General features: G+C 38.2%; 1 protein-coding gene across 1 annotated transcript in view; it reads right to left on the bottom strand.

Moving 5' to 3' along the window:
- Positions 1-1293: 1293 nt before the first annotated feature.
- tdrd9 (tudor domain containing 9) overlaps positions 1294-26563 on the bottom strand; it is a 41908-nt gene continuing 16638 nt past the window's right edge. Inside the window, exons 13-35 of the mRNA XM_084391800.1 lie at positions 26432-26529; positions 26164-26295; positions 22937-23096; positions 22781-22844; positions 22619-22682; positions 22154-22198; positions 21124-21177; positions 20938-21054; positions 20277-20384; positions 19112-19212; positions 18542-18715; positions 18360-18471; positions 18017-18232; positions 17100-17189; positions 7768-8025; positions 6201-6368; positions 5899-5969; positions 5704-5813; positions 4034-4130; positions 2747-2885; positions 2053-2171; positions 1883-1955; positions 1294-1795 (exon numbers count right to left, since the gene is read on the bottom strand). Of these exons, the coding sequence (XP_084247926.1) occupies positions 1697-1795; positions 1883-1955; positions 2053-2171; positions 2747-2885; positions 4034-4130; positions 5704-5813; positions 5899-5969; positions 6201-6368; positions 7768-8025; positions 17100-17189; positions 18017-18232; positions 18360-18471; positions 18542-18715; positions 19112-19212; positions 20277-20384; positions 20938-21054; positions 21124-21177; positions 22154-22198; positions 22619-22682; positions 22781-22844; positions 22937-23096; positions 26164-26295; positions 26432-26529 (2669 nt within the window). The 3' untranslated portion in view covers positions 1294-1696. The remainder of the gene's footprint in view (positions 1796-1882; positions 1956-2052; positions 2172-2746; positions 2886-4033; positions 4131-5703; positions 5814-5898; positions 5970-6200; positions 6369-7767; positions 8026-17099; positions 17190-18016; positions 18233-18359; positions 18472-18541; positions 18716-19111; positions 19213-20276; positions 20385-20937; positions 21055-21123; positions 21178-22153; positions 22199-22618; positions 22683-22780; positions 22845-22936; positions 23097-26163; positions 26296-26431; positions 26530-26563) is intronic.

Raw genomic sequence — 26563 nt, 5'->3', positions numbered from 1 at the left:
AGAGGTATACCGGTATGCTTGGTGTATTATATGTTGTGCAATAAAAGCATTTAATGCACATCTACTTAAAAGGAAATCCCCCAAAAAAATTCTTTTGGCAATTTATTTAATTCACTGAGCCTCATCCAACATTTTGGTTTTCTTTTTCAAAGGGAATTAAACTATAATTGAATATAGACTTGGGCTAATGTTAGTGTTCTAATAAACATTGTTGAAACTTTTCCTTTTTTCTTCATTATAGATTTGGACAGGCTGTGCACCAGAACTACTTTGTAACCTATGGCCTTAAAACCTTTTACTCTTCTACCTTTTAAAAATGCTTCAAAACCAAAAAAAAACAACATTAAAGTATGTTCACAAACTTTAGCCTCTAGTTTCAATGTTCTTTTTTTTTTTTTTATCTATTCAATGGTGTTAAAAATTCAAACCTCAATGTAAAATGAAGACAACATAATCAAACAGATAAGTAGCGACATATTTTCTTCCAAATTGTGATATATATCCTAGGGTAACAATGTCAAAAAGAAAAAAATGGAGGGCTGCAGGACTTGTTCTATTCATTAGTTGTTAATTGGACGGAGTCAGAACACGGGTGAATCTGTACTAAACCTATGCGCGTGAACTCGACAATGGACTACTGTGGACTTCGACCGAAAACAGGATGTAAATACAGGTATGTGCGCTGGCTGAATAAACATCATTTTTTATATATTTCTTTCACATCTACTGCAGTCAGATTCACCCGCGTTCACTCCGAAGGAATCACTCACATGATCTGTGCACTTGTAATGACACATCAAGGATGTTAAGAGGCTAAAAGCAGGTTTAAAACTTGCCCCATTGAAGTCAACAGGGTGCAAATTTTAAAAAGAGGATAACACGGTGTAGGCAACACTGATTTTTGTCGTTGTTCTCTGTACTGACAGCACTTTAAATGTACAAAAAAATGAGCTCAATGTTAAAATTGACCGGAGTTCTCCTTTAAGCAGACTAGAGGAGTCCAACATGTCCCTAGTCTTGTCATTTAACTGGAAGATTGAGTTAGGACATACATGAAATGTGTGCATAGATAAATCTTTCTAAATAAGATCAATAACATATAGGAGGGTGAATATACATTTCATGCCGACATCAAAAATAAATGAGATTCAAGAGCTTAAAGTGGAGGGGGAAATTATAAACACTTTTTGGTATAATGTAAATTAAATATTTTGGTCTATTCCTCACATAAAGCTATTGTACAGCTTCAAATGAATATGATTTGTGCACTATATCCCATGGAGAACGTTTTTTCTGAAAGAATTTATTTTATTTTTATTTTTTTAAAGAAGTCCAGGAATTTGAACAAATTATTTACTGTACACATCAATCTACAGCCAGAACATTAAACTCAAATTACAACTTAATTAAAACAGACATTGTTTTAAAACTTTACAAACATAACATTAAAATTAGAAAAAAAAAAAGAAAAGTGCAGTTGAATGCTATTTCTCCCGACACAGACTGAAGAACCCTGCGTCGTGGAACTGAAATTCTTTTTCTCAAGTAACAAAAATGAATAAAACTAAAACACTGCACATTTAAAAGAAATAACATTCAAGCATTTCCATCATCATCTGATTCGATAATACTGAAAACCCAACAGAACAACCTCTGTGATTCCGGAAGAAAATTATTTTCTGTATGATGCTCCTCATCACATGTTCAGTAAGGTGATGGGATGCAGCTGAAACAGTACGCCTTTGGATTTCCCATCATCCTTCGCCTGTAGCTCCATCTGCTGGGAGCGATCCACCTGATGACACATGGTTAAGAACCCAATGAACTCAATTCTACTGAGCAGCTTTATGAACTGAAGGCTTTAGGAATGGAGGATCCTTACCAGGTTCCATTTCTTGAATTTCTCGTAGTACACAGGTGTGCACTCTGGTCTGGGAGGGTTTTTAATGAACAGTCTAAAGATAAAGAGTCACAGATGCTTCAATGTTAGTTTTTACATGTCATATACACTCTCAAAATGTCTTTGAAGGAGGATGGATGGAGATTGAGTACCCAACTAGTCGTTCCCGGGCCTCCTCCTGAAGACTGCTGATCTTCTCAGGGCTCAGGTTCAGTAAGCCGTGTGGTCCGTCACACACCAGCCTGTTCATTGTGCCTCTCAATGCATTTATCTACACACACACCTCATTCGTCACTACATGCATAGTCTTGCTTAACCAAACATTTTACCTCACAACTTATTCTGTTCAAGAACCCACTCACTTTTACAAGAAAGAGCCTAACACTAGGGCTGGGCAATATGGTAAAAAAAAAATCATATCCTGGTATTTTTTGGCTGAATGGTGGTATACTTTCTACCCTTTTCTACTTAAAATATATATATTTTTTAATAATTTATATTTTAGCATAACAGTTATATTCTAGTCAGGATTATTGCGCTCCGTGCTTGTTCACTGAAGTCTGTGAAGTTTAATAAACTATACGCGTTAACTAGATCTTATGAGTTATTTTGAAGCCCTTAATATAAAGCATGTTTCATGTTTAGGACAGAGCTCACCGTTTCCTCCACTATTTTTCCACTACTGTATAGCAATATAAATGGGTATTGCCTCACCCTGTATAATTAAATATTAACAAAAATATTGATATATCGTACAAACTTGATAAACCACCCAGTCTTACCTGACAGACAAAGCTGACTGTTGAATGCATAACCTCACTCTCTATTACACACACCAAAACATACCTCAGTGATGTCTTCAATATCAAACTTGACATCAAAAGCAAGTTCAATGTCATGTTCAGGAAGCATTGCTTCTTGGGAAATGGGATTCCAGCCCAGCCCGCACAGAGCACCAGTAAAACAGGTTCTTTCCTCATTAGTGCTGCAAAAAAGTGTGCATGCCATTAGACACTGTAATTTTTAAATGTTCATATAATATGTAAAAAGCATACTCAGGAAGTTAAACAAGTGTTGATTGAAACCTGCTACCTACAAATGCTGAAGGGGTTCATAAGCATGTATAGTCTTATAGGCCCACTGAAGGGCCTTAAAACACACAGCATTATTTAATGTCTTGACAATTTCCAGTGAAACAGAAAGACAGGACGGAATATATCGAACAGCTCCTTTCCTTTTTAAAATAGCCAATAGCATTTCGTTTATATTACAGCTCGGCCAGAGCCGCTGAGCACGGTAAAGCCGCAGTTTCCTCCTAATCTCTAACCATTTCTCCGCCTTATAGCTTTTATGGATGAACACCAGTTGTTTGAAACAGCTTTGGCCGCTACAATGAACGAGTTAGACTTGGCTTTTTATCTAAAAGAGGAACAGAAGACGGCACTGGAATCGTTCCTTTGCAAGAAGGGCGTTTTTGCTGTTTTGCCGAACGGATACGACAAGAGTCTAATCTACCAGTTAGCTCCGCTGGTAGCTAAGCGATAACTTGTTGTGATTGGTCATAGTGTTATCCAATTGCGTGCAGTGAGATATTCGAAAACATGCTTGGTGCCGCCCCTCGAGCTGGCCGATTTTCATTAGTCGATGCCAGACCACTTATCTTTCAGATTTAGGTCTGGATTTCCAGGCTATTAAAATATAGCATTCTGTGCAGAGTTCAAAGGGGGCCGATGTTTTCTGGTCTGGTCTCCTGGATATTTTTGCCGACTCGTGAATCATTCCCTATCCCCTATTTAGTGCACTTTTTTCCATTACTTTGAATGTGCCATTCACCATGTAGAAAATAGTAAATGTGTGAACAAGTTTTGAACATCTCTTCTAAATGTGAATTTTGTCATTGTTTTGGAGCACACTAGCTTATAGATAACATACGGCTAACATTCATACTAAAAAAAGCCAACAAACTTCAACTTTAATTTCATGGGGACTTTAACATCTTGTTGTGAAAATGTATTGTGATTGGTGGGGCTGAATAAACATCATCCCCTCAAACGGCAATTACATTTTTTTTCTTTACAGACTGATTTGAGAATATTTATGTAAGTGACAAAGCATTTTCATGGTGACTGTTACCGCAGTTCCATGACAGGGGTGAAGAGCATAGTAACAAGGGAGGGAAAGCCGTGGATATGAGGCATCAGAGAGGTTTCCTTCAGCAAGATATGAGAACCTGCACATTAATTATATATACAAAAACAAACATTTCTTATTATCAATGCTGAAAAATTGTTTTGTGGAAATCTTTGAATAAAAAGTTCAAAAGAACAGCACTAATTTGAAATAGAAATCTTTTATAACATTATAAATGTCTTTACACACACATTCAGTCACTGAATATAGTATTGGGGTGGGCGATATGACCAAAATCTTATATCACGAATCACGATATGAGTTATTTTTGACGATAACGATATAGATCATGATAGTTAGTTTTGCTCTAAATGAGGTTATGATAAAAACATTTGTTGATACTTAAAGCACTAGAAATAAGAAATACTACATAAATTGTATAAAGTAACTAGATGCGAAAGTTCGTCGAGACAAACTTTAAGTTGGCTTGGAAAAGTTTGGACGAGAAGTTTAAAGTAGTTTGAAGTATTACATTATTACTTGATTTTGTCTTTCTCAATCCTTTTATAACAATTAAAAATATTTTGTTGCCGTCACATGAAAAACAATCAAATTATCAAATAATTGTTCTGGGTGGTTGCCATTGTGTTCTGGGTGGTTGTTATGAGATAGATAGATTAGAAATATTAGATAGAATGGAAAATGAGTCTCGATGGATTAGAAATAGTACATAGAATGGCAGCTAATGAAGTCTGAAGCCTCTCCAACTGTCAACATTTAAATTTAGTTTAGAGTTAGAAAGAGAGAAAGAAAGAAATATAAGATAGATAGATAAATAGACAGGTTAGAAAGAAAGAAAGAAAAAGAAAGAAGAAAAAGAAAGAAAGAAAGAAAGAAAGAAAGAAAGAAAGAAAGAAAGAAAGAAAGCTTAAATGAGTCTCAATAAATTAGAAATAGTACATAGAATGGCAGCTGATGGAGTCTAATGAGCCTCTCCAAACTGTCAAAATTTGAATTTATACAGTTGAAGTTTAAATAGTCTTGGCTCAATTTGCACATCCCGCAATGAAAGTCTATAGGATTTTTCCAAGTTTTGATCAGCAATTTTAGGAAAACCGTTAGTCTGATCAGTCTGAAAAGAGCAAGCAACTCGAGTCAGAACAGTTTGAAGGTTTAGTCTGAGTTTAGTGGTTGTAGCTTGAACAGTTTAGGAGGAGTAGTGTGGAGACATTTTGGCTAAGAATAATAATAATAAGCTTAAATACAATATCAGTATGTTGGCTTTTCCAAGTCAACTTAATTAAATGTATAAAAAAAAACTCTGCATAGTCTTCACTTTAAAAATTAAATGTACATTTATTCTTATTAAAGTTACAAAAGTCATTCACTGCTTACTGCGCTTCAACAGTTTAAAATCACTTGTTTTTAAAACCACAATACTTAATGCATGCAAACGATAAGCTTTTGTAACTGTGATAGAGACGATGGTCCAAAATCTCGACTGGTTGACAAATTTCCACCAGTTAATAGTCTCTATTGGTATATCGCCCACCCCTAGTATTCAGCAAAGAAGAAAACATTACTTACTGACCCCAAACCTTTGAACAGTAGTGTACATTGTTACATTTACCACGACAAACCCAACCAATCATCGTGTGTGATTATGTGCGCACCTGAAGCACTGAGAGACACGGCTGCAGCCACCAACATCCTCTCATGATAGTCCTGTGGGTTTTCATTCACCATTACAGAGTTAATACTGTCCCTCTCAATGCCAACAGCCCTGCAAACAAAACCAAACCCACAACTCCGCATCCTATCCAGGGATAAAACTTATCTGGTCTGTGAGATGGACAGGCAGGACTTACCTGAAGTGGCTGACCTGGCTCATGCTGTGAACGCTGATCTTATGTGGGCTGCTCGGACCATAAACTAAAGCCTGCAAAAGAGGGAGAATGTAACAGCACAATATGAAAAGCTAAAAAGTGTTTGAAAACAGAGATTTTTGTAATAATCAAATTAAACAATATGCAATGGAGAAACTGCAAAGAAAAGCTGGATCATATCAGTAATCTCTCTGAAATGCACAACTAGTTCATAGCTGAGCCATAATCAGTAAGAAAGTGTGCAAGTTCAATTGCAGGTGATCACAGGGCTGCTATGCCAGAACCTTGCACTTGGGGGCGCTGCAGCTGGATACACAAAAGTGCTGAAGGAGCTCGTTGATGAGCTGCTTGTCTTCCTCCATCCTGCTGTTCAAGGAACCACTAACTGAACTGGGGGTGAATCTGCCACTGGCCATATCCTCATACAGAGATATCAGAACCTCATGGGACTGCTGCAAAAAAAAAGAAAGGACATTTAAAGTGTAAGTTGCAGGTTAAATTTTTCACGAAGTAATGCAATGTGTTTATTAAACATAAAGATAAGAACCGCCCACCATTGTTTTTTATACCAAAATGCTGATATAATATGAAAAGTTGGCACTTTTAACAGTGGTTTTAACCGCTCCCGCTCCCTTCCACTAGATGGGGCATGACGTCATAAGAGGAACTCACTAGTAGAGTTACCGTACACTAGCAGCTATATTCGCCTTACATAACTTCAGAAAAGTTGGTTGTATGTTTTATTTGATAAAAAAAATTATGAATAAAATAACTCCATTGTAAACATGCTCGTGTGTGCTGACTTAAAGGGGAACGTGATCCAGCCTGAAATGAGAGTAAGCTAATCGCAAAACAAACGGGTTCAAGCACGTCAGATCAGCCGGTCGCAGGTCAAGCTGTTCGCGTTCACCTCACGGCAGCACATACTCTGTACTCTCCACTGCTGATTCGCCCACACAAACACAGTGATGGGGACATCGATCTCTCTTTTTCTTTTCTGACAATAAACATCGCTAATTAAATCGTGAGAAATTGATAATGCGTGGATTGAGGAAGGGTATTAATAAAGTTAACTTGCATGACATTTGAGGCGTCGATGAGACTCGCGATTGATGCCTGTGCAGTGTGTGCATCTCTACAGCTCTGATTTTGACTGACACCATGTACTGTAAGTAAATAATGTCTTCAGTCGTTGTCCCTCCTTGCTATTCTACATGACGGCAATATTTTGAAAAGTAGACTAGCTCTAACGTAGCTAACGTTACTCACCTGGACACCAAGCCAACCCTCCACTAATTAATTCTCCTCACACCAAGCATTAATAACTCTTTGAGTGCCATGGCTCCCCTCTCTCATGCCTGACCGGTTAAAAATTGTATGGCTGCTGTGGTCCATAAAGAATTTGATGGTTTCCCACATCCTCAGTCGTTCTCCAAATAGCCATAATATAGTAAGAATCTAGCAGAGTATGGGTTGCGAGTTCCTCTTATGACGTCATCACCCAGTAACTGAAAAAACACGCTACCTTTGAAGAAACCCCAAAAAATGTTATTTTAACGCATTTTAAGACAGAAATAATTAAATTTATACATATAGAGCACTTTAATTTACACATTTATTGGCTGTGGTGGTTAACCTGCAACTTACACTTTAACTGCTCAGGATGTTTTATAAGACTTACAAATGTTAACACACTGTCTTATTTCCAAACTATTTTAAGAAATATTTTAGTGCATACTGCAGGGGTCATTCTGTGTTACCAGGCAACAGCAGACCATAAAAATGTTAAACACGGAATTAATATAATGATGGCAACCAAACTTATCAAAACTGTGGGGTTGACATGGTTACCTGACTCTCAAAGCTTTCAGGGATGTGGCAAGCGTGTCCCTCCTCCACCAGCAGGTCAGCCACGCTGACATCACCCATCTCCAAGGAAATATGCAGGTCAACGCGCATGACGCCGTGCAGAATGGAGTAGAGGGACACGATAGCAGAGCGGCCGCTTGTGAGTGTCTTAAAACGGTTACGTGCCCGACTGCTCCAGCGATCGCCCAGAATCAGCGACTGTGCAGACGGACCCATGCCTGCGATGCAAAACTCCTGCGCCTGCAATGGAACATGGAGATGGAGCTTGTTTTACTGAAATCCATAAAAATCCAGATGTAATACAGTAGAGCTGGAAGATACACCAACCATATATTCAGCAAAGGCTGGTGACAAAATTAAGCAGCTTCATGAATATCACAATGATTCTAATGAACTTTTTATATGGACATTCGTTTCCCTAAAATAGTCTGTTGAGATTATTTGAATTTTCTGGTATTACACAGTAGGGCTGTCAACGAATATTCTAAATTTGAATATATATTCGAATAGTTTTAAAACTATTTAAAAATAGTTTTAAAAAATAATTAAAACTATTTTCGAATGTGAAAATTAATATTTGAATGTGGAAAAACGCCCGCGGTAACAGAGGCGCGGCTGTCTGCTTTGCGAGTGGGGACAGGTCACAGGAAGAAGGCGTTAACGTTAAACAGAAACATTACTAAAGTGTAGGCTACTGTACTGACTGAATAGATATTGTATGAATAAGGTAGGTTAGATACAGCAGTTTCATGCACTGCAGGCTTGCCCAGCCCTGTCTGTTTGAACCGCGAGAGGCATCAAAGCTTACACCACTCCTAAATCGTCAAGTGTTACTCTTTTGGTGCACGTCGACTTGCGTAGGCCGTCTGCCGGAAGCTAGTTGTTTTAGTCGATAGCGTTTTAAAGGGATACTTCACCATTTTTAAACTATGTTATTCCCTTAACTAAGACGAGTTGATACATACCTCTCTCGTCTCAGTGCGTGCAATCAATCGCTCTGGCGTGCGGCGACACTTTGATAGCACTTAGCTTAGCCCAGTTCATTCATTAGGGTCCAAACAGAGATGAAGTTAGAAGCGACCAAACACCTCCACGTTTTCCCTATTTAAATCAAATAAAACGTGGTGCTTTTCTAAGCGGGTAAAAAGGATAACTATAATGTATGGTGGAATAGCACTTGGGAGCACTTCGACTCGGCGCAGTAAAAAGTCACTCCTGAAAAATCCTCTCCCTCTCACTTCTGTCATTAGAACCATCGTGCTCCCAAGTGCTCTTCTGTCATACATTATAGTTATCCTTTTTACCCGCTTAGAAAAGCGCCACATTTTATTGTGTCACCATACTTGGTCGTGTAACTACTCGTGTAACGGTATAACTGTGTTTGGTCGCTTCTAGTTTCATCTCTGTTTGGATCCTAATGAATGAACTGGGCTAAGCTGAGCTATCAAAGTGTCACCGCGTGCCAGAGCGATTGATTGCACGCACTGAGACGAGAGAAGTATGTATCAACTCGTCTTAGTTAAGGGAATAACAGTTTAATATGAAAAAATGGTGAAGTATCCCTTTAACGTTATTTTTCTTACACTAACGCATCGCTTCACTTCAGAAGGTCTTTATTAACCCCCCAGAGACGTGTGGAGCACTTTTATCATGGATGGATGCACTTTGATTGACTAAAATATACAGCCATTCACACTGCTATTATAAAGCTTGGAAGAGGCAGGATATTTTTTAACATAACTATTGTATTTGTCTGAAAGAATAAAGTCACATACACCTAGGATGACTTGAGCGCGAGTAAATCATGGGCTAATTTAAATTTTTGGGTGAACTATCCCTTTAAATTTAATAGTGTCTGTAATTTAAACTTCAGTGAAATAATAATTTCTGTGAATCAGTTCAAACTGTGGCTTTCAATAAATTAAACAAAATCCTGTAATCTTAATTGATTTGCGTCAAAATAATCTGTGTGGCATGCATACACACTGCCCGACAAAAAAAAAAAAAAAAAAAAAAGTCACTGTTTAGATTTAAAAATGTTTAAGAGTCTGTGATTGGATCATTATTGCAGTGATTATTATGTTTCTAACATGTTATATATTTGGCAACAGTACTTCTAACCCTAATGGATGGAGTGTGTAGCTTTTAATTTCTTAAACAACCATGTAGAATACACATCATGGCCATATTCCAGGATGACAATATCAAGATTCATCAGGCTCAAATTGTGAAAAAATGGTTGGGAGGGAGCATGAAAAATTCACACATATGAATTGGCACCTCTGAGTTCAGACCTTAAATTTGTTGAAAGTCTTTAAGTGCTCGACTTTTGTATTGTCCATACAAGATCTTGACCAAAAATGGATGCACCTCTTGATAGAAATAAATGTTGTGATGTCATTTCCATCAAGAGGCATATCATTGGACAAAATCTTGTATTGACAATGCAAGAGTCAAGCACTCTGTAAAGTCTACCAGCTGAAAGATTTACATTGTGACTGTGCCTCAGATGCAATCAACTCCATCTGTGTCTGTAAAGGTGTGAACCACATGGCCCATACAGATGTATGCCCCATAGAAACTGATGGGTGAATGACAAAGAAACAGCATTGCTCAGAGTAGATTGCATGGTATATCAATCTTCTGTGGGAGGTCTTAACAGTTTTCTATTTTTGTATGTAGGCCTTTTTGTCTTCACGTATAAAGTTCTGTCACACAGAAATAACTTTGGGTTAAGATTCTTTGAAGGCCGACATGCTAACATCGCTGCTGAAGAACTGTGCTACACTACTACCGTCAATAAATTCTTCTCCCCACAAGAACTCTGGTCAAGCTTAATTTTTTTATGACATACACTTCCTGCTCAGCTACTGTTCGGACGCTCTTGCTTACTGCTCCGCGCTTTTGCTCTATCGCTTTTACATTTTATCTCCTATTTTTTCTATATTTGATTTCCTTTATTTTATTTCCTTTTATCACCTAATTTTAACTTCAGCAAATCAGCACAGTGCTCATACGACAAAGTTTGGATTACTACAAAAACTGAGAATTCTTTTACCCGACCAGCTTACATACCGGGAAAGGAAAACACAACTGCCTACAAGGATAATAGAAAATGCCTCTTCTGGAATCTACTTGCTGCACTAACTGCCACAGACTTTTACAAAGAATTGCAGTTCTAGAAACAAAGTTACTTACGGGACCACCAAACCAGACGGAGCACACAACAGAGCTTCGTCATGGACACCCTCAGCATACAGCCGGTGAGTCCCATGAAACTAGTACTCCTCGACAGGTAGAGAAACAAGCCGATCGACTTACTAATCGATGGCACAAACAGGGAGCTAAACCCAAAGGCACTCGAGACATCAGATTGTCACGAGCATCACATATTACCGCAGTAGCATCCTCTACCCCAGATACAGCTCTGACAAGGATTGCAAACACTGGCCTCCTACCACCGCCTATACATCTTGAGAACAGATTTGAAGTACTAATGAATGTAAATGAGGAATCCACAAATGTGATGAATGTGATCGAACACAGACTGAATAGGCCAGTAGCTAACACTGATGCTAACTGGCGCTCAAGGTCGAGCAGACAGCGGCACTCAGCTCAGAGCGCAGCCGAGCACAGGACTCTGATAGTGGGGGACTCCATAATCAGAAACATTAGCAACAGGGATACAACTACGTGCTGCCTTCCACAAGCAACAACTTCTGATGTAAACAGGGAACTTCAGAACATTCTGATGAAACATAAGACTGCAAATCGACTCATCATACATGTGGGGAAGAATGATATTCATAAAGAGCAGTCAGAACTCCTTAAGAAGGATTTCAATGAACTTTTTGAAACACTTAAAAGACTGAAAGTTCAAACATTCATCAGTGGACCACTACCAGCAAGAGGAACAAACATGTTTTCACGGTTGCTTGGGCTTAATACATGGCTGCAAAAAACCTGCAATATAAAACCAGTGAACTTCATTGACAATTTCAATCTTTTCTGGAGTCAACGACAACTGTTTCATCGGGACGGCCATCACCCAAACAAACTTGGTTCAAGAGTGTTAAAGGACAATATCTACTTCTCCCTAAATCATCCTTCTGCGGTTTGTGCCAATCCACTCAATCTGAATGGCACACACACACCTGGACACAGTATGAATGACCACGGGACTTCACTTCAGCAGCAAAATGGACATGATAACACCACTCCGCCACAACAACCTCTGCTCACGGACACAATCTCAGCTGAGCCCTGCACACAGAGCTCACCACAGACAGCCATATCAGAACTGCTTGAAGATTCAGCACCCAAGGACGACTTCCTGGAAAACAGCCAGGGAAGCCAGGACAGCATATTACAGCCTCCTATAACACCAGAGCAACAGCCCCTTTCACCAGACACTTTCTCCCTCTCCCCTGCAACGCCACTACTGTGCTTCTCACAGAAAATGGAAGAACTGGTGCATGCTGGAACCAGACTATCCCACTCTTTTGCTGCAAGCCCCCAGATACCAACTAAAAAAAGACAGGCACCACTACCACCAAAGCCTGCGGGCCCAGCTCGCCCTCCCCCTCCTCCTGTGAGAGCTCTTCGGCCTCTGCCACAACGCCAGGGCCCACACCCTCCTCCTTCTGCTCGAGGTGAACCAAAAACAACTGATACCAGCTCTCAGTGATATGTGTCGGGTCCCCGTTTTGATAACAGTAACTTTCTCAAATGTTTACAAAACAAGCGGGAACCCAGTGTGCCTGTATCTTTCTCTATTGCTGTTCTATTACATGATAGAAAGTCTAAGGCCTTCAATAGCCGTACAGCAAACCTAACTAATCTGGTGCCTATTACACGTCAAACTAATATTGCTGTGGGGAAAAGTAAGTCTGTTAAGTTAGCTCTTTTAAACATTCGCTCACTTAAAAATAAATCACTTCTAGTCAACGACTTAACCACAAACAACCTGGATTTTATGCTTCTAAATGAAACCTGGCTAGAAGACAGCTACAGTGCAACAATCCTCAATGAAGCAGCCCCTCCTAACTTTACTTTTATGAGTGTCTGCAGAGCTGTTAAGAGAGGTGGGGGTCTAGCTGCTCTTTTTAAAGATATCTATCAATGTAAGCAAATATCATTTGGGAATTACCTGTCTTTCGAATATCTAGGTATTGTGTTAAAAGGTGCTCCACGCATTTTACTTTTCATTATTTACAGGCCTCCAAAATACTCTCCAGCCTTTGCTGAGGACTTTACAGAACTGTTATCAACAATTACCTCAGAGTTTGACTGTTTTGCCATTGCTGAAGATTTTAACATCCATATAGATAATGGAGAAAACAATATGGCAAAAGAAATCAAAACTGTTTTAAAAACTTTTGATCTGACTCAGCATGTACATGGACCCACACACAATCGTGGACACACTTTAGATTTACTTATCAGTAAGGGTCTAAACATTTCATCGATTGTTATTAAGGATGTAGCACTGTCTGATCATTTCTGTATTTTCTTTGATATATTGATCTCTCCTGCCACTGAAGCTAGATCTGTGTCTGTCAAGAAGAGATGCTTAAATGAGAACACTAGTGTCCTATTTATGAAGGCTATATCCTTAACACCAAGCATATCTGCAGACTCTGTTGATTTTCTCCTTGATTCTTTTAACTCAAAAGTTAAAGGTGTAATTGATGATATTGCTCCTGTTAAAGTCAGGAAGAAGAGTGGCAGACAAAAGGCACCTTGGAGAAACTCAACAGAAGTGCAAAATATGAAAAGACAATGCAGAAAAGCAGAGCGCATGTGGCGGAAGACAAAACTTGTAGTCCATTATAACATCTACAAAGACAGCCTTCATGCTTTCAATATGGAACTAGGCAAAGCTAGACAGACTTTCTTCTCAAATATTATAAACAGCAATTTAAACAACACACGCACTCTTTTTGCTACTGTAGAGAGACTGACAAACCCCCCAAGCCAGATTCCCAGTGAAATGCTCTCAGACAGCAAGTGCAGTGAGTTTGCTTCTTTCTTCTCTGAGAAAATCAATAATATCAGAAAGGTGATCAGCACATCCTTGACTTGCGCTGGGGTCAGACAGATCAAACCACCTGAGAAAGTAGTTACTATGTCTGATTTCAAAGAAATTGATGGCAAAATTTTGGAAGAAACCGTACAGCACCTTAAAACATCAACCTGCGCTCTTGACACACTTCCCACATCGTTTTTCAAAAGTGTGTTAAACAGTTTAGAAGCAGATCTTCTAGAAGTGGTAAATGCTTCACTTCTCTCTGGGAGTTTTCCAAACTCCCTAAAAACTGCAGTTGTCAAGCCCCTCCTGAAAAAGAGCAATCTGGATAAGACCATATTAAGCAACTATAGACCGATCTCAAATCTTCCTTTCATAGGTAAGATCATTGAAAAAGTTGTCTTCAATCAGCTGAACAAATTCTTATGCTCGAATGGATACTTTGACAATTTTCAATCTGGTTTCCGACCGCACCACAGCACAGAGACAGCGCTCATAAAGATAATAAACGATATTCGCTTAAATACTGACTCAGGCAAATTATCAGTGCTGGTACTACTCGACCTCAGTGCTGCATTTGACACTGTCGATCACAACATACTTCTGGACAGGCTGGAAAACTGGGTGGGGCTTTCTGGGATAGTCCTAAAATGGTTCAGGTCATACTTAGATGGGAGAGGTTATTATGTGAGTTTAGGAGACCATAAGTCTGAGTGGACATCCATGACATGCGGAGTCCCTCAAGGCTCAATTCTTGCGCCACTCCTCTTCAACCTGTATATGCTCCCAATGAGCCAAATAATGAGAAAGAACCAAATTGCTTACCACAGCTATGCAGACGACACACAGCTCTACTTAGCCCTATCGCCTAACGATTACAGCCCCATTGACTCCCTGTGCCAATGCATTGATGAAGTTAACAGTTGGATGTGTCAAAACTTTCTTCAGTTAAACAAAGACAAAACTGAAGTCATTGCGTTTGGAAACAAAGATGAAGTTCTCAAGGTGAACGCATACCTTCACTCTAGGGGTCAAACAACTAAACATCAAGTCAGGAATCTTGGTGTGACACTAGAGTCAGACCTTAGTTTCAGTAGTCATGTCAAAGCAATAACTAAATCAGCATACTATCATCTGAAAAATATAGCAAGAATAAGATGCTTTGTTTCCAGACAAGACTTAGAGAAACTTGTTCATGCTTTCATCACCAGCAGGGTGGATTATTGTAATGGACTCCTCACTGGCCTTCCCAAAAAGACCATAAGACAGTTGCAGCTCATACAGAACGCTGCCGCCAGGATTCTGAGCAGAACCAGAAAATATGAACATATCACACCAGTCCTCAGGTCTTTACACTGGCTCCCAGTTAAATTTAGGATTGATTTTAAAGTATTATTACTGGTATATAAATCATTCAATGGCCTAGGACCTCAATACATTGCAGATATGCTCACTGAATATAAACCCAACAGATCACTCAGATCATTAGGATCATATCAGCTTGAAATACCAAGGGTTCACTCTAAACATGGCGAGTCCGCTTTTAGCTATTATGCCAGCCGCAGCTGGAACCAGCTTCCAGAAGAGATCAGATGTGCTCCTACTGTAGTCACATTCAAATCCAGACTCAAAACACATCTGTTTAACTATGCATTTACTGAATGAGCACTGTGCCAATGTTCGTCCGACTGTTTGTACTGTATTTTATTTTGTATTCTTCTAAACTGTTTTAATTATTCTTATTTCTTTTTATTATTTTAATTTCTTCTATGTAAAGCACTTTGAATTGCCATTGTGTATGAAATGTGCTATATAAATAAACTTGCCTTGCCTTGCCTTGCCTATGTATTAGAGAAATCTAATACATTGGCGAGCCACCGAAAAAGACTGCTCAGCCGAATATAGAGAAATCTTCCAGCACATCCCAAAGACTTTCAATGAATTTAAGGTCTGTGAAAATGATTCTTCATAATTCATAATTGTGATAATTGAATTATTATAAAATAACGCGTGTATTTTATAATGCATGCACACATCCGAAGAGCACACAGAAAGCTGCACAAGACAGCGTGCAAATAATAAACTGAATTCTCTTTCACGTCTCCTTGCGCTTGAATGGATAAATTCATATACATTTATCTTAAAATGCCCACCTTGGTGAGTATCCAAGTAAATATAGTCGGTTATGGTTTAAGTGAACGTAAACAGTAGAGAAAGACAACATGTGAATCAGTATATTGGATCCATGTATTAGTCTTAAAGTGACAGCAGTTTAATGTTCCTGCTGCTGTTTTAATGTTAATCAAACTACAATAGAAAAACAAATCACTCCCTGCTCTTCACTGAATAACTTTTGTAACTTTAATAAGGATTAATCTTTATTTAATTTATACAGTGAAGATTATATGCAGATTATATGCAGTATTTTACATTTGATAAAATAAAACTGTTAGACCTACCTGAAAAAGCTGATATCATGTGTATCTTTGTTCTACTGTATTTATTTGCGCTACTGCTTGTAGTTTGATTATTTGTTCTTTTCCTATTAATGACTGTTTACTTGTCTTCAAAAAACTTTGACATTTATTTAGACAGTAGTTTTAGCAGTGGTACTGAAATTGGAATCGAGAATTGGTCAATTTCACTGGCATCTAAAATTTTGGAATCATAACCTTATTTATTACAATACAAGGATAAATGGGTCAAAAACAATAACTATTTTATTAATTTATTACTTTTTTTGTGGTGGGGCCAGTGGAAATTTAATCATTGAATTCATTGATCGAAAACCTCGAAATCAAATTGAAAATTGAAAACTGAGGTACATCTGTATCGATGCCCAGCCCTAAATGTGATATGAGCATGTAATGTGGTCAAGCGCTGCCTGGAAATACTTTAGCCGTGCAATTCCCTGAACATAAATGCACACCTTAGAACGTTCATCAGATTCAAGCATTCACTAGCCCCGCAGTATAAATATTTGTATTTATTAAATACATTATCTTGATATCAAGTTTTTGTAAAAAAAAAAAAAAAGTTAATAACATCCAAATTTTACATGATTAAAAATTCTTCCTTGTGTTTAGTCGAAAAACTATGTAAAACATTCCTTTATTTTTTACTACATTTGTATTGAATTCTACAACTAGATTTGTATTGTACCATAGTGAATCTCCTTGACAACAATGGCTGTTTGGTAAAAGCTGAAAATATCAAGTTTTTGCTATATTGCACAGCCTTAATAAAGAGAACGCAAAAAAAAAAATTCCGGTACAGAAGTACGTACTTGAAAGGGCGGAGTCATGAGGTCAGATGGGAGCTCTCTCAGACTGCTGCACGGGACCGTAGAGCTGTTGCCGAAATCCACAAAAAACACCTATGAACAAATACATATATATATTTAGTCAAGTCACCTTTATTTATATAGCACCTAATATAATAAAGATTGTTTCAAAGTAGCTTCACAGTAACAAACAGGAAAATAATCAATGATGAATACAATCAAATAAGAGGTAAATTAAAATTCTGCTGTAAAGTGGCTCTAAAAAGACAAGTGTGATTTTTCAGTTCAAGTGAATTCAGTGATGGTTCATTTCAATAACTGTGTAAAGTTCATTAATTAGCCTTTTTCACAATTCCGTGTTTGTCTCTTCCGGATTGGCACTAGCAGGGTAAAAGTTTTTTCAGTACCAACAACGGCTGTACCTAACAAGAACAAGTTCGGGAATCAAAGTATTTTAAAAGTTTTAACACAAATTAAATATTATGAAAATTTTTGAACTGCTGATGCTTTACTCTACAAAGCTCAAACTTTTCACAACTGTGATGAAGACCCAGCATTAACTTTTTGCGTTAGCTTCTAACATTATACTTATGGCACATCATACATATTATTATTAATAAAAATCTCACATTTATAAGGTGATGGTGTAAATGTACGTAGCATAATGTGCCCTGAGAAAAAGTTTTAAAACAAGAGATGACTTGGGTTTGTGGCTTTATTCTATTGTGATTACATTAAGTTAAATACATTCTTCAGTTGAACTCACTTAGAATTGTTTAATTCATTATTGGAAAAATGTGCATCTGTACTGGAAATAAATTTGTTGTAAAAAATTATAAAATTCAGCTACGCATGTACAGCAATAATTATGGATCTGACTGTTTTGTTCTGCACAGGAGCATTGTGAGTGTGTACTGTACCTCTACGTTGCTGCCCAGGATGTGCAATACTTTGGCTCTATAGTATTTGGCCAGTTGCTGTCCTTCTTTGAAGGGGGCCACACACAGCAGATTTGGATAGAGCGAGACAGACACGGGTCTCAGATCCCTGATGTTTAGCGCTGCTGTTAACTGACACTGTTTCTCTACGCTGCTCTGATCTGTCTGAAAGCCCCAAAAATGGCCCACATCGATAACCTACAAACAATCATACATGTTAACGACCTGCACGCTGCTCAAAAAGATGGACTAAGAATAGGTCATAATTAGGCCACATTTTTCCAAAAGCTTTCTAAAACAAAAAAGCTGAGGTGTCAGTTCTCACCTCTGTGATGTTAATGACAAAATCCCTGCTGGATGGAAGTTTCTCTGGATTTACAGTGCTGCTCAGAACTCCAACAGGACACACAGCATGGCTCTGAACATCCACGTTAACCCTGAAAAAATGTTCTTTATGAAAACTGTACGCATCTCTGTCAAGGTCTGCATGGGGGGGCTTGCGGTTACCTTGCATAACGTAGGTGTGCGATGGGCTTTCCTCTAGCTTGGACCTCCACCTCATCTGTGTGGTGCACCAGCAGGTGGAGACCGGGAGTCTGTCGAGCTCGCAGCAATGCCAACAAGACCTCGGGTAACACGCCTGTCTCCCTCACACACGAGCGATAAAACTCAACATAGGCTCTGCAAAAATTAGCATTTTCATTTCTTCAAATTTTGCAAACTTCATTTCTTGCAATTCCAAGTTTTTTTCTTACAATTTTGACATCTTGTAATTATGACTTTCTTTAACAAAATTGTGTTTATAACAATTCTAACTTTATTTCTCACAATTTTGAGTTTGCATCTTGCAACTGACATTTTTTCCTTTGGAATTCCAAGGTTACTTTCAGAGAAAGTCTGAATTGCGAGATAAATTTGCAATTCCAGGGGAAAAAGTCAGAACTGCGAAACAACTCCAAATTGCAAGACAAAAACTCTTTGAATCGAGAGAAATAAATTGTCAATTACTTTTTTATTTTGTGCTTAAAGGAAGATTCCATTCTAAACACACTGTTTGTCTTTGTGCATTTAAGTTACCTGGATCCATCGAAAGCGATTGATTTGACCTGTCCACATTGACGGAACAGCGACTGGAGCTGCTTATAGCACAGGAATGCAAACGGAGGCAAATTCCTAATCTGATGAGAGAAAAAAGGCATTAGGCCAGAGACATGCTCTACAAGTACAAAATAGTTATTTAAGGTCCCATAGCATTGTTCCAGTTCTAAAGGGGGTACCTTTAAATGCTTAAAAGTAAAGTTGTCTGTGTCAGTAAACCAGATGCGTTATTCAGTCAGCTAGCTTGTCTATAAACATGTTTATAAATATATAAATTAGGGATGAGAGACGATGAGGAATGGTTTAGGGACCTGACCCAGGTAATACTCAATAAGAGCCAGCGCAATGCAGCGCCAAGCGTGAAGTATTTTTTGCTAGTTTTAGTCCGACGCAGTTATCATTTTCACGTCCTGCGCCACGTTGTTTAAATAGCAAATGCATTTGCGCCCATTTGTCCGCCCATGTGCATGCTGGTCTGAAAATGAGGTGTGTTGTGGCGCATTGTTGGCACATTGCTATTTTAAGGCAACAGATATAGACTGCGCCATTGACCAACTGAAACCTGGTCTAAATCCAATGCCACAATTTTTTTTTGGTGGCGGGTCCACAACGCGCGTACACTCTGCTTATTAAACACACAGGGATGCACAGCAGCACACAAACATGCCAAATATTTAAAATAAAAGGTTTACAATGTAAAAGATTATTATTGTGTACATAAAGATTTGGTGGAATCTGGCTTGTCCCGTAGATGGTCTGCTTGTGGGCTTTAACCTCGCGCATGAGCAGATCCATTTGAGCTCTGGAGACGGCGTTGGTCGTTCCACTATCAAATTCCGTCAAGTAAATAGCGAATCTGCCATGGCGCGAGCGCAACTGGCATTTAAAGGGAATGGGAGATGAGACTCTGATTGGTTTAACGGACGTAAATCCCAAAACACACCCATTACTCATTATGAGAACAGGGACAACCCTTTTAAACCACGCAAAAGAGGATTCGGACACGCCCTAAGTGAACTTGTGCCATGCGCTTTAGACCATGCGCTTAGATCGTTAAAATAGAGCCCAACAGCTCTTGTGTGTTCTGAGCATGTGCATCCCAGTTCTGACTAAATCTGACTTTTGTAAGGGGAGACACTGGTACCAGAATGGTGGTCTTTGGATCATTTCCAGAAAGTTCCTTAGATGCCAGCTGCTCATCAATCTCTGCCTGAGAGAAATAATTCGGAAAGAATGCACCCGCAATGACCACCTAATCCAGAAAGACAAAGAAAGGATAAACGGATCACATTCAATAGTAGCACACACAAACATCCACTACTGTTCAAATGTTAGGGGTTGGTAAGATTCTTTAATGTTCTTTAATGCTCTTATGTTCGCCAAGGCTGCATTTATTCAAACAGAAATACAGTAAAAACAGTAAATCTTACGAAATATTATTACAATTTTAAATGACTGTTTTAATATATTTGAAAGAATGTTCTTTATTCCTGAGATGTTAAAGCTAAATTTCCAGTAGTCATTACTCCAGTCTTCAATGTCAGAAATCATTCTAATACGCTGATTTGGTGCCAAATATTTTTTTTTTATCATCATCAATGTTGAAAACATTTGTGCTGCTTACAAATCTTGCAAAACCCATGATACATTTAATCAATAGAAAATTTAAAACATCAGCATTTTTGTTTAAAAATTTGTAACAAAAGTTTGCTTCCCTGCTGAATAAAAGTTTCTTTAATAAAAAAAATAAAAAAACTTACTGACCCCAAGCTTTTGAACAGGTTTGTTGCTGTATGTGTCTATACCTGCAGGATGAATCTCTGTTTGTGCAGGCTGGTGTAGTCTGTGGGGTTTGAGGAGCTGCTGATGTGCATGTTAAATCTGGAAACTCTCTTCTTCATATCCTCAAAGAGCTCTGCCACCTGTAACAGACATGCAATGGGGCTAGACAAATTCTGTATAAAATTAGCGCATGTGTGTGCAGTGTTTACCTCTCTGATTCGTTTGATCTGAATGCAGTTCTCTTTGCCCCATTCCAGTTCATCCTGGTAAAAAAAAAAGGGGGGGGTGAAGTGTTGCAGTGTGCACTAGGGCTGTTAAATAAAATATAAAGGTATAGCGGAGGATCTTTCCGAATTTTAGATAAGAACCGCCCTCTCCACTTTTTGAAAAAATGCACATGCGCAACACTCTAACGTTACCTGCTCCCGAGAGGGAACGCCTATTAAACGTGTGCGAGGTTCTCCTCGTGCACGCTCTGTTTACAAGTTGCTGTCGGCATCGCTCATACAAGATTACTTTCCAAAAGATTGGCACTTTTTCTCCAAATAGCATGCCAAACTTTACCTGTCGAGTAGAAACTTCGCGACTGAGGCATCAGTGGGAAGCCTAACCTGTGTTTTCAGCGCACGCCATCGTGTGAAACAATCTCCCAAAAACACTCTGATCTTGTTTCTCTCTTCTGAGGCCTTTCTCTTCTTCTCATACAGTTCGTACAAACTTTTTCTCTTGCGACCCTCAGACATTTTCAAAGGACCCGGTGAAACGGCGAGCTTCAATGAATGGCTTAGCTCTAGCTCACCACACATATAAACACCTGAAAGTGCGCATGCGCAGAAAGCGAAAACTAAGGGACGAGCACGTACGACGGCCTTACGTAAACATATCACCAGAATGATTGACACTTAGGTGGACCAATAGTTTACACTACCCACCCGGAAAAAGAAAATCCTCCGCTATACCTTTAATATTTGAAAGACATGTCGAGTATTGTTTACATCTAGCTGCTTTTGTAAGCAACAACTTTTTATTAGGGATGCACCGAAATAAACTCTGGACCGAAACAGAAACCGAAACCAAAATTGATGGATGCACTTGGCCGAAAACTGAAACTGAAAATAACCTTTTTTAAATAAAAAAATGTCAGTGCATCCCTAGTTCGATCCCCAGTTCGATCTTTTGTATATGTCCTAAGGCTTCCTTTCCCATCATCAAAAATATGATCAATATTTATGCTCTTACCTTTGGGTGTCTAAGTTCTCCTTTAGCTCTAGATGTGTACCAGGCCTACAAAAAATATAAAAAAAATAAGTCCAATTAGATTAGATTAAAAACAAAAATGTTTTACTATTATAGACACTGCATGTTATGAGACTGACATCTATAGACCTTAGTCAGGGTAGAAGCATATTTCATTTTTGACAAATGAAAACGAGGCTGTGAGGCACAGAATACAGTGCATTCAATTAATTGTACTGTTGGCTAACAACATAGCAATTAATCAGCTGATGAACTTTCAGTAAACAAAAACAGTAGACAAAAAGTTCTGAGTTGTGAGAACTACATAATCTAGGACCTTTAAACAGTGCTTGCAATTGTAAAGATTGTTCGATCTCTCACCGCCATGTTTTCATCTGCATTAAATTCAATATGGCATCTAAGATCTAAACAAGTCTACTGATCACGCTCAGAGCTGGCATTTCGTACCTTGAAGGCATTGACGAAAGCAATGAAGTCACTTGGAATATTTTGTGCAAAACTCAACTTACTCCTGTGAGGTCAGACGACAGTACAGAAGAATATCAGGATCAAGTTGAAGCCCAATTCAGAAAACCTGTTACGAGTATGTAGCGTCAAAGGTCAACCTACCTGTACCCAGCCAGCTGCTGCAGTGATGGCATGGCAAAGAAACTCTTCAGAGAGAGAGATGCAGCTGAGAGAAAGACAGTTTATATCTTTTCATCATCTTTTATTATTATTTTTTTACAGTAACATGGTATAACCTGATATTACAAATCATTATACCAATGATAAGACACTCCTCTAGACAACTGAAAACATGTCCAAGAACGATCAACTTCCCCAACTGCAGGTCCACGGGCAGGTGCGCCAACACACGACCCAGAAACGTCAACTCGCCATCATACTCCATCTGACTGTTGGTCTGCACAGAAAGAGCTCCAATCTACACACACAGGGTCACAAACCAGGGTTATTATTTATAATTAACTAAAACAAATATTAAAACAATTAAAAATATTTGTTAATTAAAATAAAGCTGAAATAATTAGATAATTTTTATTTAACTAACTGAAATAAATTTATATTGAAGCACTACAATTACTAGCTGAAAAATGAATAAACTAAAACAAAAATAAATTAAACCTAAATAGCAATATTAAACAAAAACAACCAAAAACTAAAAATTACTAAAGATTAAGCCAAATTTTTAAATATAAGAATAAAACCTAAATTTAAAATATTAATAAAGATTTTAACAGTATATAAATAATACTGAAATAACACTGCCACAAACCCAATATGCATACAAACTCTAACTGTAAAATGAACAAATAATCAACTAGAATATCAAATCACTTTCACCAAATTAAAATGGGATTCACTTCTATGCTCAATAGGGCTGGGCGATATGGGCAAAAAAAATGTATCATGATAATTGTTTTATATCAGTCGATATCGATAATTATCACGATAAATGTCAAATCTTTATTTCTTTCAAGTTTAAAGGCAGATTTTTGCTCCTAAGTGAAAGTTGTAGAAACCAGAGCGTTAATTGTGGTTTTAAACTACTTTTTATTGTCAGAACATATCATGAAAAACACTTGCCAAACAGGTGAACATTGCACAAATCTGAGGTAGAACATTCAAACATTTGTCATTTTTCCTTAAAATAAATATCTTAGTTTTTGCATTTGCTAATGGGGGATATTGTTTCAAGTCTTGAAACAGGTTTGTGTTGCCTGACTTTGATGGCACGTACCTTCAGCACAGTTTGCAATATTAATATTACATGTTTTGTCTCGAAACGCATATTTGACAGCGAGTTGACAGTAGTATTAGCTTGAGTTAGGATGCAGATTTACTATGTTAAATTCATGTTCATTAACAAAAACAGTAACATCTGTTAAAATTCTTTTAACAACTTCATTTTTATTTGGTAAAATGTAATATTCTGACTGTGAGTTTTATTAAAATTAACCATCGGCCATCCTATAGCACCTCACTATCATGGCAAAATATAACTATGGTTTCTATGGTTTTGTATGAAAAACAGTAGCCTAAATACATTATTAAATACTGTAATTATATTCCATTAGTCCTTTAATACACTGTCTACATTGATAATATAATACAATTCGATATGTATATCCCACATTTCATGGTGCAGTTAATATTACTAGGCTAACGTTACAGTAAATCCATGGTAAATGATGGGAATTTGTAGACGGAAAAGCCTTCTGACTGTATCCAGGGTTCGTACACCTTATCCAAGGTCAAATTCAAGCACTTTTCAAGCACTTTCAAGGTCCATTTTAAAGCTTTTTCCAGCACCTTACACCACCGTAAATTACATACCAATACATAGCCAAAATTATTATTCAGTGTTTTTATCACATTAAAAGAGATAATGCTATAAACAGACAAAATTGTGTTTCATAATAGCAGAAGCATCAGATATTTAAGCAAATCAAGTTCAAAAAGTTTTATTTGTCAAAATGTATCACTGTCTAAGTAGATAATGAATCTACCCATGAATAATACTTTTCATTATATTAATGTCCAAATATTGCTTCCCAGATAATGTGATTTTCAGGCTGTAAAACTGAAGTAATTTCAAGGGCTGAAAATATGAAGACATAGGATTTGAACAAATATTTTACAGGCCTTGGTTTTGGGACACATTCTTGATATAGACAAGGTTCGAACAAAATCTGAGACAGTGCAACAACAACCTGTAATTCCATTTTAACCCAGAAGACTCTGACAGTGCACAGGCACTGGTATAAAATAGCCTATATTAATAAAAAAAATAAAAAAAAATAAAAAAAAGTATTTCATTGCCAAGACAAACATTTTAAGGCCATCCTCAACCTTACAGTAGGCTAGGCTACTTGTATGACACTCCATCTGACACGATTTCTGTTCAGCAATCAACGATTGTTATACACTGGGCTAACGTTTGCAGGTTTTAATATGCGGGTAGTTAGCCAAAGTTACAGCACAGTAACTGTAACGTTATGTTCACTGCATATTCCACAAATGAACACGCCATAACGGACATGCAATACTAATATAAAATTTTCACACCAAGTACTCAGTCACTAATGGCCCTTTCAGACAGGACGCAGAATGCGCTGTGCTATGATACCAATTTATTTCAATGGCTTGCGCCGGCGAGGACGTTTTGTTGCTGCGTCGACCAAAGCGGAGCGCAGCATTGGCGAGCTCGCGCGCACGCCGCGGTCAAAGTTAAAAATAGTTCAACTTTTTACCCTGCGCGGCCAATAAAAACGAGGCATCCAAACAAGCACGGAAATCAAAATGAAAACTCTGCCTACTTTTGCTCTGGCCAGCATAGTGCAAATCGCTCTGTATCTGAAGGGCTACATTTTATTTCTCCATTTAATAAACTAACTATTCAGTCAGATAGGTATTTGTTGTGAAAGAAATAGTTACAATTTCAAGCATTTTATCCAAAATGTAAGCACTTTTCAAACCTTGAAAACACATCAAAATTCAAGCATTTTCAAGGCTTTCAAGCACCCGTACGAACCCTGTGTATCGTTGCGCAGTGTTTCTCCTGTTTGTCAGCGCTGTTTCATCTGCCTTTAAACTGGTTTAAATCACAGAGACATTGTGTTCTTCACTGAATTCAAGTGCTTCTCACTGGATCTCGTGACCGAGACCGATCAGAGTAAACGCATCTGCTCTAGTGAGCTCGCGCTGCACTGCCGCTTGGACTTTTAGTCGAGCGGATAAATGGTCCGTGTGGCGCGCGGTTCAAATGAGTTTCATTCCGCTTTTGCCGTATAAACATTATCGAACATTTATCGAACTCCTGATATCGTTTTATCGAGAAAAAATGATATCGCGATAATTATCGTTATAATTTTATCATCCAGCCCTAATGCTCAATAAAGAATGTTCTGTGTTAGCATTCATACATTATGTAAAATTTTATGTCAGGTTTAAACTGTTCAACCAGCCAGTACAAAACCAACTTTATTGACCTGTTTGAGTTGCAGGACTGTTCTTTCGATGTCACTGAGGTTGGGTGGCGTGAGGGCCGTGGAGAGAACCGAGCGGGGATCACCCATATCCAACAACTTCACCTTCAACAAGGTACTGGCCAACGGTGATCGCTGCAAGTCAAAACGCACACACATCTCTGCTATAACCTACTAAAAATACTTAAGTTAATTAGAATAAAAAAATTCATTATTTCTGAAGATCCTCCAAATTTTGCTGCCATTGGCAGACATGCTATTGCTCACTTACCAGCATCTCTGGGATTGTGAAATCTGGAATCTCGTTCTCCCAGAAATGTCTGGACACTAACCGATAACAGAAGCCTTTAGATACCCGTCCGGCACGACCTGGGAGGATGCACAGGAAGAGATGCCAATAAAA

This window comes from Rutilus rutilus (genome assembly GCF_951802725.1).
Source record: "Rutilus rutilus genome assembly, chromosome: 20".
NCBI classification, from domain to species: Eukaryota; Metazoa; Chordata; class Actinopteri; order Cypriniformes; family Leuciscidae; genus Rutilus; species Rutilus rutilus.
This window is presented reverse-complemented; position numbering and strand designations above follow the sequence as displayed.